The 18,773-nt window shown below is 38.9% G+C and overlaps 6 protein-coding genes across 6 annotated transcripts in view; 4 read left to right on the top strand and 2 right to left on the bottom strand.

Annotated features, from left to right (window-relative positions):
- Positions 1-18,773, top strand: part of LOC124313083 (dipeptidase 1-like) — a 1,013,891-nt gene that overhangs the window by 552,355 nt on the left and 442,763 nt on the right. The window lies entirely within an intron of this gene.
- Positions 1-18,773, top strand: part of LOC124313366 (vitelline membrane outer layer protein 1 homolog) — a 242,008-nt gene that overhangs the window by 58,024 nt on the left and 165,211 nt on the right. The gene's annotated exons all lie outside the window — the stretch shown is intronic.
- On the top strand, positions 62-2,832 carry LOC124312883. The gene is made up of 4 exons (XM_046777423.1): positions 62-270; positions 331-468; positions 558-1,316; positions 1,378-2,832. Exons 1-4 carry the CDS (start codon positions 180-182, stop codon positions 2,775-2,777), a joined length of 2,388 nt encoding a protein of 795 aa, XP_046633379.1. The 5' UTR covers positions 62-179; the 3' UTR covers positions 2,778-2,832.
- LOC124312989 lies at positions 7,875-10,115 on the bottom strand. The gene is made up of 4 exons (XM_046777626.1): positions 9,995-10,115; positions 9,685-9,780; positions 9,484-9,621; positions 7,875-9,285 (listed from the first exon to the last, which is right to left on the bottom strand). Exons 1-4 carry the CDS (start codon positions 10,074-10,076, stop codon positions 7,883-7,885), a joined length of 1,719 nt encoding a protein of 572 aa, XP_046633582.1. The 5' UTR covers positions 10,077-10,115; the 3' UTR covers positions 7,875-7,882.
- On the bottom strand, positions 12,736-14,214 carry LOC124313799. The gene is made up of 3 exons (XM_046778608.1): positions 14,097-14,214; positions 13,941-14,024; positions 12,736-13,709 (listed from the first exon to the last, which is right to left on the bottom strand). Exons 1-3 carry the CDS (start codon positions 14,191-14,193, stop codon positions 12,736-12,738), a joined length of 1,155 nt encoding a protein of 384 aa, XP_046634564.1. The 5' UTR covers positions 14,194-14,214.
- LOC124313798 lies at positions 14,880-17,351 on the top strand. The gene is made up of 3 exons (XM_046778607.1): positions 14,880-15,030; positions 15,137-15,229; positions 15,430-17,351. Exons 1-3 carry the CDS (start codon positions 14,925-14,927, stop codon positions 17,349-17,351), a joined length of 2,121 nt encoding a protein of 706 aa, XP_046634563.1. The 5' UTR covers positions 14,880-14,924.

Here is an 18,773-nt window from a genome sequence, read left to right as displayed (position 1 = left end):
TTTTAAATATGCGATAACGATTTCATAAAGAAACTTTTGCTTCTCAATTTCTTTCTGTTCAGTTGTTTAGTGGATCTTGTACAATTAAGTGGCTGATTGGATTGTCGACTAGTTTCAGCAAAATTTAAATTACTCCAACACATTTTTATTTTTCTAAAGCAAAATAATCTTCTTCAACTATGGCCCAAAGCAGACGATACTCACGGTTTTATTCGTGGTCTGTCATTTTGGCTGTCGTATTTTCTGTGGCAACAACACAAGAGACATTTTGTAAGATTATATTAATGTTCTAAAAAGTAGCAGTTATAAATTTGTTTTTATGTTAAATAGCTCAGAGAAGAGCAAAATATTTGGAGGAGAAGAGAAGACTAGAAGCCGAAAAAAGATGGGCAGAGGAAGACAGACTTGGGATTCCAACTACGACCACCACAACTACCACGACTACGACACCTAAACCTTATCACGAACGTAAGTCACGTTTACATTATGCTGTAGAAATATTGTTGGTGTGTAAATATTCGAAAATTAGTACTGAATTGATTTTGTGTAAATTGCAGTGACACCTTATGAAAAACTTGATGTTGCCAATCGGAACATTGCCAAAGGAGATGAGGCTGAATTCATGGCTAAGCTCAGTCAGCATATGAATTGGGAACAGTTTCTCACTCCTATTCCCATTAGTCTGGGAGTCCTTGGCAGTCTAATGATGTCAGCTACGCAAACCAACGATTTCACCATCAACGACCACAAGCCCGTTGGAGGTTTTCAGTACATGCGATATCCGACCAGTTTTCGTCAATCTCTAATGCAAATCGGTCACGAAAGTTACAAGGCCTTCCTGGTAGCACACAGCAATATGAACAAGATTCGACTGTCGACACTCACTGTTCCCTCCTACATGAACGAAGCTACTCGAATTTTAGCAACTGGTAACTTTACAGTCATTCAATCCCGTCTTCATCGACCATTACGAGTGGTGAGAACTGCCATTAACGACAGTTTAAACTGGTCATTGAAAGTGGCCATCCAATTCGAGTACTTGTCCAATTTGACGGATGAGGTCCATTTGGCGGCTGTTAGTTCCAAAAGCGCTAAAGAAGGTACCAAGTTGAGTGTGGTCGAACAACAGTCCCTTAAAAAGCTGACGAGCGATAGTGTCCAACAGCATCTAAATCAAATTGAAAAGCAGCTAAAGGACGACCTAAAGAAGAGTGATCGAGCTCATGAAGACTTATTGCAAGCCTGGCTTTCCAAACCGACAGCCTTTGAACGCTTGGGCATGGACATTGGACAATTTTTTCTTAACGATGTTTTGGGTGAGAACTATAAATTTATTCAAATTTGAGTTCTGGTAATAAAAATCACTTGTACTTTTAGGCGGATTATTTGGTCTGTTTTCCTCAGGTAAAAGTTCTTGGAACAAACCGCCGACCAATGATGAAAATAATTCCACTTCCGCGAGCAATTCTTCCTACGACGATCCTTGCATTCCCATACATAGTAAACTGGTATTTGACCTTAACGCAAATGGCCAAACAATTTCTACCGACTATCCGACGTTAGAATCCATCAATTCCAAGAACGGTCGTTATAACGCCACCACACACTCAGATTATTTGGCTTCCGCTTTGAAAAACGTAACCAAGTGTCAGCCTATCAGCGATGCCATTGTCACTGGACAGAAATATGTTGAAAGTATGCACAAGCTGGCGCATAAAACCCCAACTCTTCCGGAAAAAAGTTCAAAAAGCGATCGAGAAACAGCATCGCGCGCCTTTGAAGAAGAGAGGGAAAAAGAATTTTCTCGCATCAAGAAACTAGAAAAGAGTTTCATCGGTCAATGTCTCCAGTTGAAAGAAATGGCTCAGAAGGTACCTACAGCCAACATACCTCCCATTGTAGCCTCAGAAATTCCCAACGAGTCGCGAGCAAGTCGCCAAGCAATGGCCATGGCCAATTATAAAATCAAACTGCACACGAAATCGCTCGAGGAACTACGAAACAATTTGGATAAGAATTGGAAATTGGCGATAAATAAAACCGAAGAATTGGTCCGAATTTTACAAGAGATGTCCGTTTTGAAAACAGAAGAGATTCAATTCGAGAAGGCCATTAAAATGCTCCACATGGGGCTGACTCAATTGAGTGAATTAAAGGAAAATTGGTCTAATTTGGTTCGTTTCTTTGTTAGCATATCCTCGGTCATCGAGTCGATTGGCAACAAACATCTAGAGGACTTCAGCAAAGATATTGAAACGACTAGCCAATCGGTAAGAAATATCCATAAAATGAGCGTCATCAACGGTATTCACGTTAAAGCGACCCGGGCGAATCAAGCTACCGCCCTAGTTCACGGAATGGCTGACACTTATTTCAAGATATCCACCAAATATTTGATGCCCAATGTTCAAAAGTTGGACCGACTTATGGGTCTGAAGCCTGACCAGATACCTTACGAACGCCAGTTGCTGTTGCAATCATGTGAGCGTGATTCAGCCGAAATCGGGCACCTGATTGTCGATGGAAGACTTCAACTAGTCGAGCAGGTAGCAGCTAGAGTTCGCCAGGTCAAGAATGAATACAAATTTCTGGACGATTTGAGGGAGAGAGCAAAAGAAGAAGAACGAACGAAGATAGCTGAAGAAAAAAACAATCTTGTTCTGATTGGGCAATTACCGGAAGAAGAATTACAAGCTGAAGTGGAGAAAGAAGTTAAAAGTACTGTAGAAAAAGATATCTTTTTAAGTCAAGATCCTATTGACGAAGAAGAATTTTAATTTCACCGCGCAATATTTCCGCGTTGTTGCCCCCATTTAATTAGTAAATCTTTACTTTGAATACTAGATGTACTTTTAAAAGACACTGCTGAAAAATAATAATAAATACCTATCCTGAAAATGTTGTAGGTATATGTCAATTATAAGCAAAAGTAATTTTTTAAGGATAGCTTATTACAGCCTGATGTTAATATCTTATTTTATGTTCTTGCAAGGCGAAGGACTGGTAGATTATTGAAGTGTAGTTATAACAGTCTAAACGCTAATCTTGCACCGAGTTTTACTTTGACTGCTATGATTCCGTCTCTGACTTTATTTCTACTTTTATGCATCAAAGTTCACTTATTAAAGCTCTCATCCATCATATTTTTTTATTTATTCATCTTCCCTCCATAAGACCCGACTTTCAAACAATTCTCAGAACGACAATTACCTTTTTGAATTATTTTCGGGATGCAGGTTCTTATTCCTTTCTGTTAACGTTTTAATTTCATACGATATCTTCTCACATTTTCCTGGACGACGGCAGTGCTGTTGTTCTCCTGGGTTCTTTCTCTTCGTCATCATTTGTTCCACTTGCTGCGATAATTTCTACAATTGTTGATAACAATAACGTTTTTGGTCTTATTCAAGTTGAACCCAGATGAACCCCCTTGAAGGCTTGAACCCCCAGGAGTCCACAACTCTACATCCATCTCATTGACATTCTTTATGACACCTTGTACTCTAGTAGAGGAATTTTGTACTTCTTTATCGAATCATGCATCGTTCGTCTGCGCGGGAATCGTTTTTCGCTGTAACGCTGTTGCTTGGTGGAGTTTGAGTTGACTGTATGCTGTATCGTCTTCTGTCTGGTACGGTCGAAGAACAGAAACTTAAGATTACTTTGTATGGAATATTTGTTATTTAACCTGTGGCTGTACCTGTGTAAAGTAGAGATGAACCATATTATGTCATTTTGTTTTCTAAGTTTTGGGCACAGAACGACGGAACCAAATCCTATACCATGACAGAACTATGTGCATAAAAAAATAACAAATTTTGAGAAAATATATATTTTTTGTGTTGGTTCTTTTTAAGGAAACTGTCCGAAGCTATTAATTGAACCTGTCCAACTCTCAAATGGGATGCTGCATATTTCAGTTTTATTCAATTTTGAAAGGTCACACTATTTTGCTGTATTTACAGTCATAACATTTTTAAAATTTTTTTATATCTTTTTCATTCCCTTATTGTGAAGCTAAAGCTATCCTTCTTGTAGGTCTGAACATCATCTTTGATTTACCTATCTTCCAACTGAAAGCAGATCAACAGGCAACAGCACTAACAGTTAGGCCACAGTGTAAGTATTTAATGTAAGAGAAGTTGTGCACAGCACAATCATTAATAGTCCAGTTTGCAAAATATAAATTTTGCTACACAACTTGAAATCTTTTCTTAATCCCTTCCATAGACTGTGTTCTACAACCAACACGATGACCAGCAGCACTTTGAGACTAGGCCTTTTTCAAAGTCAAAAACTACTTTGACGCAGGTACCAACAATCACGTTGGTAATAACCTAAGTTGAAATCAGGAACAACGGCTCAATAATATTCCAAATCATCAAGGTGTTCATGTCAGTATTTGAGGTAAACCAGGAAGAAGATAAACCAGCCATCACATTAAAAATGTCCTTAATACTTATTAAGTTTTGTTTAAATCATAAACCAGATGGAGAATCAATGCTTCCACAACTACATTAAAGAAAAAAGGAAATAAAAGATGGCTAAATTTCATCGGTTGAATATTCAAACTCATCCCACAAGACCCACATTCAAGTCATCGTGATTCTGATGATTTTGCCAATAAAATTGAAGTGGGAGCAGGAACATCTTTGAAAGTTGATATTTTAATTCTGATATTCAGCTTGAACAATTTGATTGATCAACAGAAGCCGCCGAAGGGATTGGAACTTGTTCGCCCGTTTACTGTCGCCGATTTGCCAATATTTTTTGGGTCGTTTGCATCGCACCGGACTACAATATCACCGCGATTAACTGAAACTACGACGCCATTATGTTACTGGAGGGTACAACAGATACAGGGAACGTGTCCCAAAAAAAAAGAAATGCCATGAGAGAAAAATCTAACAGGCGTTGGAAAACTGTAGATGGGTTTATTATATTTTCTAGTTTGATGTGGTACATGAAAAAACAACAACTAACAAGGCATCAGTTTTATTGGTTTACAGGATCACCTCTGTTGGTAATGCTAAATTCACGATCCACCGATTCCGCGCAGTCCATCATCCAATGATACTCGTCCATGATTTGATTGCGGCGCTCCAGCAGCTTATTTTTTAAAATATCTTCTCCATCTTTGATGTACTGGATGATGCCATCGTAAGCAGTCTGGGCGCTTTCCTTCAGTAATCTCTGCTCTTCAAGAACCTTAGATAGCCCGACATTATTGACGTTGATGTTCATCATGTTATCCAGATTGGCAACACGATCCATTATAAAGTTTTGCGATACATTGACATACATTTCAGATACTCCGTGGATGAGGAACGCGGCTTGATTAGATTTTTCAACAGCTTCCAGTAAATTTCCAAACATTTCGTCGTCATCCAAATTTGACACATCTTTACTCATTACTCTGACCACCTCAACGAGAGCTTCGATTTCTTCGGTGGCTTTGCTTATAAAGCGCGACATTTTCTCATAAAATTCGATTAACTTCAGCCAGTCTCGCTGCAATAGTCCCAACACTTCCAGTCCGTCATTCAGCGCTTCAATCGCCTCTTTGTGGCTGATTTTGGCTAGGTCCAGCTGTTTGATTCTTCCGATGATCTCCTCGTTTTTCTTCCGCTGTAATTTCATTTGCCTGTGATTGACATTCAAAATGTCGGTGGTGGTATTGATCATGCTCTGCAACATTTGAAGTTGATGCTTGAAAGAAAACTCCCACATATCCACCAAACTTTCGCCGCGGAAATTTGTTGAATTGACCACACTTTTCTCTTGTACTTTAGCAGAGACCCGAACGTGATGGATTATGCGGATCAAATCGTCCATCTCTTCAGCTCCCGGGCGCGTGCTATTCTTCTGCAATAATTCAAACTTGGCGCTTTGCAACATATTGACCAATCTTCCTCCTTTGTCCATCAGCTCCACGACAGAATCACATCGAACCATGGTAATAAAAATCTGTTGCAATTTACTTACATCTTCCAAACCATTAAAGGGTCGAGTTGCTCTCGAGTTCTGCCACGACTCGTACTTTAATCTGTATTGACCGGCGGCAACCAGAATATCAGAAAGGTGTTGGGTGTTTTGATCTGCGCACCTGTCGTTCTTTACTTGCCGATCATAGAAGGTGTAATGCCAATTATTTTTACCGTAAAATACGTTTTTGTGGCTCTGGTGACGCCCTTCGCTTTGCGAGAGCCGATCCTTGTTCAGATTGATAACGAAATTTTCACTGCCGTAAATGGTCCGGATGAAAATATTTTTCTGGCGATCTCCGAAACTGTTCAGCATATTGCTCAGCATCTTATCTTTGTCTTCCAGCATTTTGATTTCACTCTGTAAAATGTTTCGGGAAAATTGCGACAGGTTCGTTTCAGTCTGGACTTGTTGTAATTCGTCCGTTTTGTAGTTTTTAGTTTCAGAGATTGCATTAACGGTTTCTCGAATAAGTTCGATTACTCTGCCGAATCCAATCGCCACTTCTAGCGATAACTGTTTGCTCTGGTCCGCCGTTTCCTGTATTTGCCGCAACGACAGTGGTAATAAGTTGAGCATGTAGAATTCATCTCGAGTCATCAGGTATCTGGTGGCATCCTTGATGTGAGTCGGAGTATTTGAGCTGTACATTCGGATCTTGTCCATATTGGTGTGAGCTTTGAGGAAGGCCAAATAGCCTTGGTGACTAATTTGAAGTAAAGTCGTTCTGAAACTCGTCGGGTACTTGATGTGCTTGAAACCGCCAGTGGGTACGTTGATATTGATGGGGAAATCCAGTCTCTGGGTGGACATGATGATCAGGTGTCCCAATGTACTGATGGCCACCGGTGCCGGAGCCAGAAGTTCCCCCCAATTGTGGTAACTCTCCATCAATCTTCTCATATCAGTATTTAGGGAAGTTTCATCAAAGGAGAATTTTTCTGCATTTTTAAATTTCTCTTCACATGTTACTGCAAACAAAATAATAAAAAAGAAATCAAGAATTTTAGTTTATTATTCTTTTTTTTAGGAATTTAGGTTTCGTCACTCACGTTCATTAGCTGGAGGTGACGGAGTAGTGGTGGAATTCGCTAACAATAGCGCCTTGGCTAGATCTCGCTCCCGTTTCAAATCCACTAGGTAAACACAAATGTTTTTAAGTTTTTGAAACCAAGTTTATAGGCTTGCGGATAAAATCAATAACAAGTAAAATAATTTTAACCGTGATACTCTTGATTAACATGCTAAACATTTTCTTACATAGTGATGGCGATGCGATTGAGGAGCTAATAACTATTGAGGCCAAAACAAGGACAAAAACGTTGCGCCGACATGCTGCAGCCATGTTAACTGATGTCACGCTCGTTTGCCATGAAATTTTATAAGTTTATAGCCTCTACGAGAATTGTATAAAGAAAGAACGACCAGATTAAATTGCTGATTCTTGTGTTATTCCAAATAAGTCAAGGCTACAAAGTTCGTCCCTGCTGTGATAACCTTTGAACCATTCATCTCTTCATCCAAAGTTGGTCAAAATACCCATCAGATGTGACACTGGGACGCGTCACTGATAAACATGGAAAAACCCATACTGCCGTCCAATCGTCACACTCGTTACACTTCGCCTTCGGTTGCATTTGGCAAGTATATAGACTAAATAACGGAGAATTCAAACTAGCCAACAGTAAAATAATATTAGGCTTATGTATTTTTTAAGGAACGTTAAACTGTTTGAGAATTACGCTGTACTTGGTGGTGAGTTAACTCATTTTTACACAGACCCATATTTACACATACTGTACTTCTTCGTATCTACAGAAATTGTATTGTGTTTTTAAATCATGTTACAGCAAAGCAGACTAATATATTTTGTGCATTTGCCGACAAGGTAGCTACTCTATCTGATTATAATCTTGATTTTTTGCGTGATTTGAGAGTCAGCTTCGTGTAGCTGTGAATTACTTTGAATGAAACTTTGTAATCCTCGAGAAGCCAGTTCACATTTTCTTAGAAGACGGCGTTCAAGTTCCTGTGGATGGCCTCTCTTGGTCATCATTTGTTCCGCTTCTGCGACCATCTCCACGATGTGTCGCGCGTAACCCTCCAGGTACGACTGGACGATTGTCTTGAGCAGAGATAGATTTTCCTGGGTGTCTTTCAATTGCTCTCCAAGTTCATCTGCAAGAGTGTTGTTCCAGCTGCTGGGGTTTTCGATAGTTTCAACGACTGTAGCGTGGCTCTTGGCGGAACCTTCTTGAATGTCTTTACAGATACCAGCGAAGGTGGTCCAACTCCTTTCCAGCATCGTGAAATTTCCCACCAATCCCGTAAATAATGTTCTACTTTTTTCCAGCAACTGGATGTCGTCAGCAATTTGGCCCTTATCAGCAAATAGTTTTTTCATTGTGATTAAGAGTTTATTGTCTTTCTCTCTTCGATCTCGCGCTAATTTCTCTTTTTCAGCGAGTCGTTTCATTGCTGATTCGAACAACTTTTGAGGTTCTTCTTTGGCTTTATCTGCTTCGCGAATTTTGGAAGATTGCGGCCGATAAGGGCAAATATATAAGTCTAGTCCTTCCTCCTGGTTGAATGTCCAATAGCACCGAAATTCGTCGTTTGCTTTTGATCTTAAATTTTTCAAGTCTTCAATGGCAATTTCTACGTCCATTTTGTGCAAACGTACTTCTCGTTTCAATTGTTCAATTTCTTTTTCGATAACAAAGGTTTCATTCTCGATTATACTTTTATCTGTTTGTGCCGACTGTAATTTAGCCAATACGGCCTCCCTCTGCTGTACTTTTTCTGTCTTGGATGAATCGACAGTTTCGATTATCTCGTCCGCTAGTCGCACTAATCCTGAAAGTTGGCTGACCACCTGATTAGAGAGATTAATAGTCTGATCGCTGGTATCTTTTAAGCTCTTCAAAGGTAAAACCAAAAAATTGGCGTTTCGACTGGAATTTTTGAATTTTTTTAAGTAATTGAAAGCCTCTTCAAGTTTTTCAGGTGCATTCAGAAGAGAAGTGACGATCGTCTCTGAATTCGTGCTGGCTTGCGAGAGAGCATTGTTCAGCTTTTGACTGATCTGCTGCATCGTAGTGCGAAAACTTTTGTTGTACTGGATAGAAACTGATTGACTTCTTTGGGAACTGCCACGAAAAGCCGTATCAATTTGCGACATCGATAAAGCCATCAGTTGCGCAAGCAGATGTACACTTTTCGGTGTAGGGACAAGCAAGTCTTCCGTGTGCCAGGCTACGTGTTCTCGTGCTTCGAGAGGGGCTTCCGAACCAGCTGTTCCTATAGGAAATAAGTCCACAAGGTAACTTTAACTTCAATTTACATATTATAAATGGAACACTATAGGCTATGATGGCCTTAATATTATTGATTATTTTCTTTCTAATCTTTTCAATGCGAAATATTTTTTATTTTTATATATATTTTTTTTTTTTATATAATATATTTTATTTAGGATAATTAAATGTAGTAAGTTACCTGTATTAGATATTGGGCTCGAAGTCGATAAAGTCGTATTGTTTACTGTAGAGTTTGTGCTATCATCGCTAGTATTTGCCAAAATCGGAAGAGCAGTGATTGATGAAGTTTCTGTAACTATATCAGCTGTGGAATTTGCTAATAATTCCATCACATTTTAGTTTTACTACCTATAATAAATGTATTGAATGCTGTGCTTACCATTTGCCACAGGATAAGATGGTGGGGATGCTGTTTGGTTTGTTTCAGGTATTTTCAACTCGTTTCGTTCTTTATTTTTTGAAGACAACGAAGTCCCTGACATATTTATAATAAAAAAAAAAAAAAAAAAACAATTAGAATCACAGTGAATTTTTGAAATTCGTCCGAATACGTCATTGGAAGTATTCAGAAGAGTTCATTATTATTATTAATATTCGTTTTGCTTGGGTATCGAAATTACATTTAAAAATTATTATTTAGTTTAATTTGCTTTTTCTGCCTTAAGTCGATGAATTTTAAAAAGATATACCCAAAGATGAGCTGATGACAAATGCTATAATAAAGAGTAGAATGACGACATGCTGAAATCCTCGTTGGTTAAGAGAAGCCATAGTGGACTCAGATGAGCGATATAGCTCACTATCAAATATCGATGGTTGGTGCGTCTTTTAAAGGACTAGAACGCCATTGCCCGCCCTTTTTAGCTCCGAGCTGGGAAAATTTAAAGATCTTGTCACGTCACTTACTATATGTAAACGAAGTTCTAAACATGTTGCAGGTTTCTGATTTCTGAAGTCCACTGATCGAGGTCATGATCTTATGATTTTCTTTTAGCGAATCACGTAGTTTTTTGTCGGGGGCTTTAATGTCAATAATAACAAATGATAAAACCGAATAAAATGCCAACAACTTTCAATTTGAAACCTAAACCCTTAAAAAAAAATGAAAATGATTATTTCCTTAGTCCTGAGACTGAGACTGAAACTGATCTTATTTTGACTGCCTTTACAAGCCGTGAAACTTAATCTATATAGCTGGGTCCGGTTGGGTTTTTTCCAGTTAATGTTTCGCCTGTAAAATTAGCAAGCTTCGCAAGCAAAATTTAATGAAATTTTGTATTTTAATATTTAATCGCATTTTATTTCTATCGATTCTTAAGCAAAAAAGCAAGAAGATTATGTTTCGTCTGCTTGTTGTTCTTCAAACACTGCTTTTTGTTTTCAATTTCGAAAAAGAAAAGACATAAGAGTCGAAACATAAAGTTATAAAGAAAACGATACGATCACTTTTTTTGGAAACGTACGTAACTATAAGAAAAATAGGACAACAAAAATAAATAGAAATAATTACAAATATGTGATGGTCGTGAGCATGGTCATGAGTAGCGGCTCTCCATGCTCGTCTCCACTTAATGCAGTTTGGCAGGTGAATAACACAAAGAAATAGAAAGATTAAACCTGTTCAAAATTTTTAAAATCTTAATTCCTGACTATAGCATTTATTGTGTAATCCCCCTGTCAATGCATGTCTGGTTGCGCTATGTAACCTATCTTAAACATGGTTTAAACAAATCCCAACATCTAAACTATGTATCTCCTTTGTTGCAGATTTGAGGCCTGAGCCAGCCATCATAATAAGATATGCCAGTTTTGCTTGTGCTGGAAATCATCATCACTGTAACAAGTTTTGCTTGTGCTGGTGTTGTAACATCGCCAAAAATTTCAGTTCACTGCTTGGGTATAATGTTTTTCATTACATTCCTGTAATATGCTTGGTATTTTAATGATGCATGACTTGCATAAACCCTGTGTATTACATGGAAACCAAATTCTCCTGTTTATTGAAAACTAGGGTTTACCCACATTTTCAACTTTTCCTTACTTGTTGTAGGTATCTGTTAATGTTTTTCTTTAACCCATTTTTTCTTTTTTTATTTAGATAAACAGCATCCCGTTTTAACTTGGAAAAACTACCGATGTTGTTTGAGTATCTCTTCTTTCCCTTTCTTTAAATCCTCGTTCGTTTTAAATTTCGTTCGCGCGCGCCCTGCAGATCAGGCCCGGTTTTGTACCTTACAACTTTGTCTGTGGGTAAACAATCAAATTCAAAAATATTTTAACTTCAAACACTTCAAAAGCAAAATGCAACTCTGAGAAATTTTAATGACCAAGAGGGACCTGCCGCCACACCGGTACCTCCTCGTTTGAAAGCGTTTTGGTTATAGTGATAATATTGTATGTGTATGGTTCTCTAAAAAATTTTATATTTCTACACTTTTGGTTATACAGACAAACAAATATTACTCTTCTTTTTTAAACTCCCTATCCTCGGGACTGATGCAGTCAATCATCCATTGGTACTCGTTCATGATTTCGTTGTGTCGACCAACAAGCTTCTCTCGGAGTGAAGTTTCGTCCGCTTTTATGTATTGGATAATTCCCTGGGAGGCCTCCTCACCACTTACTATCAGCTTCTGTTGTTCTTTCATAATTTCTTCCACACCAACTTTACTAGCGTCGATGTTCATCATGCTATCTAAACTAGCAATTCTATCCATGATATACTTATCTGATACGTTGACGTACATGTCGGACACTCCGTAGACAAGGAATGAAGCTTCGTTTGCCTTTTGGACCTTGTCCAAGAGATTTCCGAATATTTCGTCATCTTCCAAAGTGTTTGTGTCTTTTGCAATAACTCTTACAATCTCAATAAGAGCTATGCTTTGCTCCGTAGCTTTGGTTATAAAAATGGACATTTTGGAGTAGAAATCAATCAATTTTGTCCAAACGGTTTTCAAATTACCCAACTCTTCCATTCCTTCTTGCAGGGCTTGTATCGCTTCCTTGTAACTAATTTTGGTGATGTCTAGTGACTTGAGTTTCTCCAGAACTTGCTGGGTCTTTTGACGCCTTAGTTCCATTTGTTTATGGTTGACCTTCATAATGTCTGCAGTGACATTAATCATGCTTTGTAGCATATCAAATTGTTGATGGTAGACTTTGCTCCAGCCTTCCATTAAAGTGATTCGGCTAAACCCATCTGTTGTCGATTTGTCTTCCTTCTTGGTTTTGGGAGTCGATCCAGATCGTAAGTTTTTAATTGTCAGGATAAGACCGTCCATCTCTTCTGCTCCCGGGCGTGCGCTGGTCTTCTGTAACATTTCAAACTTGACGTTTTGTAGTCTTTTCATTAAAGCACTAAGATTAGTCACGATAACGTTAACAGTGCTGCATTGGATCAGACTGTTCAAGCTCATTTCTAGTTTGCCTACGTCTTCTGCACACTGAACGGAAAAATTGTGTCCGAATTTTGCCATGACTCGTATTTTAATCTATACTGACCCATGACAATAATTAGGTCCAATAGTTGCTGATTATTCTGTTCTATACATTTGTCGGTTTCCACGCGTTCATCGGTGTAACTGTAAAGCCAATTATTTTTACTGAAAAATATTTCACGGTGCTTTAGATGTCGTCCTTCGGTTTGCGACAGCCATTCCTTGCTCAGGTTGATGACAAAATTTTCATTGCCGTAAATAGTCCTGACGAAAATGTTTTTCTGGCGATACCCAAAACTGTTCAGCATCCCGCTCAACATTTGATTCTTTTCTTCTAAAAGTTTTGATTCATTTTCGGAAAAGTTGCGTGATATTTCAGAGAGTTGGATGTCGAGCTCAACTCCTTTCAACTTGACCTCCTTATCGCTCTTGGTGTCTGACACGGCTAGAATGGTCTCTTGAATCAACTCCACAACGAGTTTAAATTCCTTTACCACTTCTTGGGAAAGCTCTTTACTCTGGTCAGCCGCTTCTTTAATGCGTCCCAGCGATATAGGCAGTAAGTTGACGATGTAAAGCTCTTGTTTGGACATGAGGTAGCGGGTGGCGTCCTTGATGTGGCTGGGCACGTTTGAATTGTACATTCGGATCTTGTCCATGTTGGTGTGAGCTTTGAGGAAGGCCAGGTAACCACTATGGCTGATTTGAAGTAAAGTGGTTCGGAAACTCTTGGGGTACTTGATGTGCTTGAAACCGCCGGTTGGTAAATTGACATCGATGGGAAAATCCATTCTCTGAGTGGACATGATGATGAGCTTCCCCAACACGCTTATAGCTACTGGAGCCGGAGCCAACAGAGCCCCCCAATCGTAATAAGTGTTCATCAGTTTCCTGATGTCGCCGTGCAATGCTGTCTCGTTGAAAGTGAATTTTTCTGCGTTTTTAAACTTTTCCTCGCATGTTACTGAAAGAGGAAATACAAATTATTATTTGATTTGCCTCATTTTGACAGCGAAACAAAATTTAAAATTGAACCACGATCAATATTATTATTATCCATCACTACATTTGATTATCTTATCAGATTATGCACACAAATCTACCACATAACCATGGATAAAAAAAGATACAAATGTAAAGTAATAATTTCGCGAAATTAAACCTGCATTATAGTTATTATTAATTTATGACTCACATTCATTAGAAGAAGGAGCTGGTGTAGTGGTAGTAGTTGAAAACAGCCTGTTCTTTGCTTTCTCTCGTTGTTTCTTCAAATTTTCTAAAAAAAAACAATTGCAAATTAAGAATGGGAGGTTACATTCAGCTGGTCAGTTTGCTTATAAGTTCTTACGTAGCGATGGTGCAGGGGATGCCAAAGCGAGGTTGATAACGGCTGCTAAAAGTAGAAGGAATTGGGCCCCACCGTTGCGACGATTTGGTGCAACCATTTTGACGGCTCATAAAACTCGTAAAACTCAAGGAAGTGTATACGTATTTAAAGCAACTCAAGTCCATCATACAGCTACTGACACGCCTACTTCTAACATATAACTGGAGGAAATTGAAATTGTGGAGCATCCATCCAATAGATGTGTAAAATGAAACCCGCAAAAAAAATAAACAGGGTTGACTTTTGCACTTTTGACACTACACAAGAATCGCTGATTTAGTTAGTCATGTAACTGGGACTTAAAATAAAAAAAAAGTATAAAGTTTATCGACATGGATTATGTTGACGTTTTGCGACAAATTTAATGTCGTGTCAGAAAGAGCACTCGGAAAACCCCAAAAAATGTTTACTGGTTTATCTCCAGAAGCAAGGATCGATTTTCTGTGTTTTTGTTTAGTTAGATGTGAAGAAATCTTTGCTGGTCATTTCTTTACAGTGATTTCTTTTTTTTTTTAAATTATTTGTTTAGTTTAGAAAACATTTTTAATCATTGCATTTCATTATGTATGAAAATTCTTTTAAATTTTATTATACGTATTTTATTTTGTCCGTTTGCCAGCAGCGGTTTGTGTTGGTTTTATTCTACGCACACTGCGTTACAAATACAAAGTCTCTCTCAACGTCTCAAGCTTGTGCAAGCTTGTGCAAGCTTGGTCTTGCTCTGACGAGTGGGTCAGATAATACTGGACACAAAAAGAAATTTTCTTTCCCATATTAACACACTGTTTAATGGCTGCGCAATATCCTAATACGGTCAGACTGGGAATTTATGTCCAGTTGCTTGTTTGTTTAACTTTTTTTGGTTGGACAACAGCAGTGCCATCATTTGGGCTATGTAAGATTTGTTAAACTCGGGTTGTTCTAAAATGTCTAAAATTCTGTTCTTTCAAAAATTCTATAACTTCACTAAATTTTTTTTGTATGCTGTAATTATTTTTCAGATGAACTAAAAAGACTCCGCGATGGGCAGACACCGGCTTGGAATCTAACTGCGGATTTAGAAAATAGCCCAGTGATGACACCGTCAATAAACCGTAAGTGTTTATCAATTCAAAAAATATAGACAAGTAGCTAGGCTATAACTATAAGCTTGTTGGTTATTTCGGTTTTATGTATATACGTTTATCGAAGTTACCTTAAAAATGCCCTAGAATTCAAGTAGACAACACTTTTGTGACACAAGTGTGATACGGAGAAGTCTAAAATTGAATTACTTTTTTGCCTGTTATTAAAGTATCGTGTGAAGAACGATACCATTCTTCAGAGAAATTCGCTTTTGACGAGACCAATCTTTACGACGAAATAAGAACACTAATGAAAACGTACTACAATTGGGGTGAACTTCTAGCTCCCGCTCCCATTGCCATCAGTGTTCTAGGCCAACTCATCCTCATGTCTAACAAGAGATTGGATTTTCCCATCGATGAAAATTTACCAACCGGCGGTTTCAAGTTTATCAAGTACCCCAAGAGTTTCCGAACCACTTTGCTTCAAATCAGCCATGGTGGTTACCTGGCCTTCCTCAAAGCTCACACCAACATGGACAAGATCCGAATGTACAATTCAAACGTGTCCAGCCACATCAAGGACGCCACCCGCTACCTGATGTCCAAACAAGAGCTTTACATCGTCAACTTACTGCCCATATCGCTGGGACGCATTAAAGAAGCGGCCGACCAGAGTAAAGAGCTTTCGCAAGAAGTGGTTGCCGAATTCACCACGGTAATGAATCTGATTGAGGAGACTATCAATGCAGTGGCCGATACCAAAGATAAAAAGAAGATTAAGTTGAAGAGGGTTGAAACGGATCTGAAGATGACCGAGATAGTCAAACAATATTCAGATGACGAAGCGGATTTGCTGAAACAGAAAGAAAAACAATTGGCCAAAATGTTGGGCAACTTTGAGAGACGTCAGCAAGACATTTACGTCGAAACGTCTAACGGGGACGAATGTCTTAATCTCAACCTGAGCAGGGAGCGAGAAAAAGGAGGTCACGAAAAACACCCGGACATCTTTTTTCGTGCCGGCAACTGGAAGTACACTTTTCAAGAGAACAGCATCAACAGAGATCCTTGTTATGAAGAGAACAGTCAACAGCTGCTTGACCTGCTCATTAAAATGGCACAATTTAGAGATGCTGTGTACGAAACTTGGCAAGGATCTTCTGACTACCAGCAATTCAATTTTACCGGAAATGTTGAGTCGCTAAACAACACATACAACAGCTTCCAGCCTTGTACGAGTGTAAAAGTCATTCTCGCCAAATTAGCGGAATTAATCAAGAAATTGAAAAACACCAAGTTTGACGCCAAGCGGAAACTGGAAATGATGTGTCCGGGGACAGAAGAAATGGACGATTTGGCTTTTCTCGTGAACCACCTGCGTGCGGAAAAAATCAAAGAAGTTGCCGTGGAAAAATCGACCATGATGGAAAACGTTAAGTTGGCTGACACTTGGACCAAGGTGTACGAGAACCAATTTGAAATGCTGGAGGAAATGATTCAAACAACCAAACGTATGCTGAGCCTCAACGCGCAGAGGACGGACATTCGACGACAAAAGACGATGCAAATATTAAGCTCTATTAAGAGTCTGAATTTAAACAGAGTCACATATCAAGAGGCTATCCAAGCTCTGAAAGAAGCCCTAATCGAGCTGGGACAGTTGAAAGAAGATTGGAGTAAACTGATTCGATTCTTTTCTAATATCGCCAAATTCATCGACGACGCCGCCAAAGAGAGTTTCGCGTTTATCGATGCCGTCCATTCGTTAAGTGAGGATATTTCCGGCTTGGATGTTACCGTCTTAGTTGAGGAACTGCTGGGTCACATTGGAAAAGCCAACGAAGCGGCCTTTCTCGTCCACGAGATCGCCAACATGTACGTGACCGTTTCGGAAAAATACATCTTAGATAGCATTTCTACGTTGGACACCATGATCAGCATTGACGTCAACAAGGTTGGACTAGTTGGAATCAAGAGGCAGCAAAACAAACTGTCGGAAGACGGTCGAATAGCTTATGAAGGGATCCTGCAAATGATTAAGGACGACGAGGATTCGATTGAAAAGAAAATACTAAAGCGGCATGATGAAATCACGAGAGAATTCGAATGGATAACCAACTGCAAATCTCCCGAAGACAACGAACTTTAAGAAAGCGTTTTTCGTTATTGATTTTAATTCAGGACATAAATTGTATGAATACCGCTTACAATACAAGACATTTTTAAATGATAAGACTGAGCGTATTTTGTTCATCAATTAATAGTAAGTGAAATCGGCACAATTTTAGTACAGATTTTCCATGTGTTGGAAATGCTGCTGACGCCCGCCAACGGAAAAACCCAAAGTGTAAAAGATCCGTTGTGCTATCAACAAATAGAGATATGGAATGGCGCATTGCCTGAAAGAAAGGTTAAAAGTCTTGTATTTAACTATTTGTATACTGATAACTACTTTTGCCATTTTTTCTTCCTCTCGAAACTGCTGATCGTACTATATAGATTACACCCGGGGCAAATAAATACGCAGCAAGTGAAACTGTCAAACTTTCAGACCAACCCAAAATTTCGAAATACCCTTGCTCATATTTCGATGTGTTCAATTCACAGAAATGATATGATCGGACGGAATCGTTCATGTTAGGTTATCAGGAAGTCAGGAACTCAACGAACAAGTCCAAATTTCATAGTAGCTATGAAAAGCGAACTCTTTTTTTATCTGCAACAACGCCATTTCATTTGCGTCGTTAACATGAAATTTAAATAGTCAACAACAAATAAACACATTTTTAAAAGCGTCACATCAATCTCAATTCATGTATTTCCGTATTTTTTCAACGATATTCTTTTCGGCCAAGAGAGACGTGGTCTCATCGTTAGATTCCAAGAACAAGACAAGTTGGTCGATTGATTTCAGAAGCGGCTCAAAGAGGACCAATAATTTTTGCTGGGAGTAAATCACTTCCACCTTTCCCTGACAAACAGTTAGATAGGTGGTAATGTTTCGAATTTTATCACCAAATCCTCTCATGCCCGGGTCTTGGCTTTTCAATTTATCGAGGACAAATCGAACCGAGGTGAGACTGGCTTCCGTCGTCACGATTGACTGCTCCGTGACCCGTTGGCGGAGAGAAATATCACGTAAATTGCTTTCGAATTTGACTAACGTTTGACGACGCTCGTTGGCGTTACTTTGATGAGCATCACGGTCTCTTTCAGCTTTTTGTCGTTCTCTTTCGTTGATGGCGAGACCAGGAGATGCCAACCCTGTGTAACAAACATAATCCATTACTACTATTGCATGTTTGCAAATCTAGAAATTATTACCAAATGTAAAAATGATTGCAAATATCCATCCAACTCTCTTTTTCTTCCGTCTAGAGGCTTCGTCTCGGGCCCGTTGGGCTCTCTCTTCAGATTGTCTGAGCTTCGTTTCAATATCCGAAACTTGTTCACGGAGGACTTTCATTTGCTTCTTTCTCTCGGATAACTCGATTTTCAAACTTTCCAGTGCAGCTTTCTCCTTAACGATTCGTTTCTCTTTGTCGGCAATATCCTCCGCCAGAGCTAAGAC

The sequence above is a fragment of the Daphnia pulicaria genome, chromosome 9 (assembly GCF_021234035.1).
Source record: "Daphnia pulicaria isolate SC F1-1A chromosome 9, SC_F0-13Bv2, whole genome shotgun sequence".
Classification (NCBI taxonomy): Eukaryota; Metazoa; Arthropoda; class Branchiopoda; order Diplostraca; family Daphniidae; genus Daphnia; species Daphnia pulicaria.
This window is presented reverse-complemented; position numbering and strand designations above follow the sequence as displayed.

Coding starts and splice junctions, on each gene's coding strand:
- LOC124312883 (XM_046777423.1), top strand. CDS start 180: ATGGCCCAAAGCAGACGATACTCACGGTTTTATTCGTGGTCTGTCATT. Junction 271..330: donor AACAACACAAGAGACATTTT/GTAAGATTATAT, acceptor TATGTTAAATAG/CTCAGAGAAGAGCAAAATAT. Junction 469..557: donor ACCTAAACCTTATCACGAAC/GTAAGTCACGTT, acceptor TGTAAATTGCAG/TGACACCTTATGAAAAACTT.
- LOC124312989 (XM_046777626.1), bottom strand. CDS start 10,076: ATGGCTTCTCTTAACCAACGAGGATTTCAGCATGTCGTCATTCTACTC. Junction 9,622..9,684: donor ATCTTATCCTGTGGCAAATG/GTAAGCACAGCA, acceptor TGGAATTATTAG/CAAATTCCACAGCTGATATA. Junction 9,286..9,483: donor GAGCCCAATATCTAATACAG/GTAACTTACTAC, acceptor TATTTCCTATAG/GAACAGCTGGTTCGGAAGCC.
- LOC124313799 (XM_046778608.1), bottom strand. CDS start 14,193: ATGGTTGCACCAAATCGTCGCAACGGTGGGGCCCAATTCCTTCTACTT. Junction 14,025..14,096: donor ATCCCCTGCACCATCGCTAC/GTAAGAACTTAT, acceptor GTTTTTTTTTAG/AAAATTTGAAGAAACAACGA. Junction 13,710..13,940: donor AGCTCCTTCTTCTAATGAAT/GTGAGTCATAAA, acceptor TTCCTCTTTCAG/TAACATGCGAGGAAAAGTTT.
- LOC124313798 (XM_046778607.1), top strand. CDS start 14,925: ATGGCTGCGCAATATCCTAATACGGTCAGACTGGGAATTTATGTCCAG. Junction 15,031..15,136: donor AGTGCCATCATTTGGGCTAT/GTAAGATTTGTT, acceptor ATTATTTTTCAG/ATGAACTAAAAAGACTCCGC. Junction 15,230..15,429: donor GATGACACCGTCAATAAACC/GTAAGTGTTTAT, acceptor CTGTTATTAAAG/TATCGTGTGAAGAACGATAC.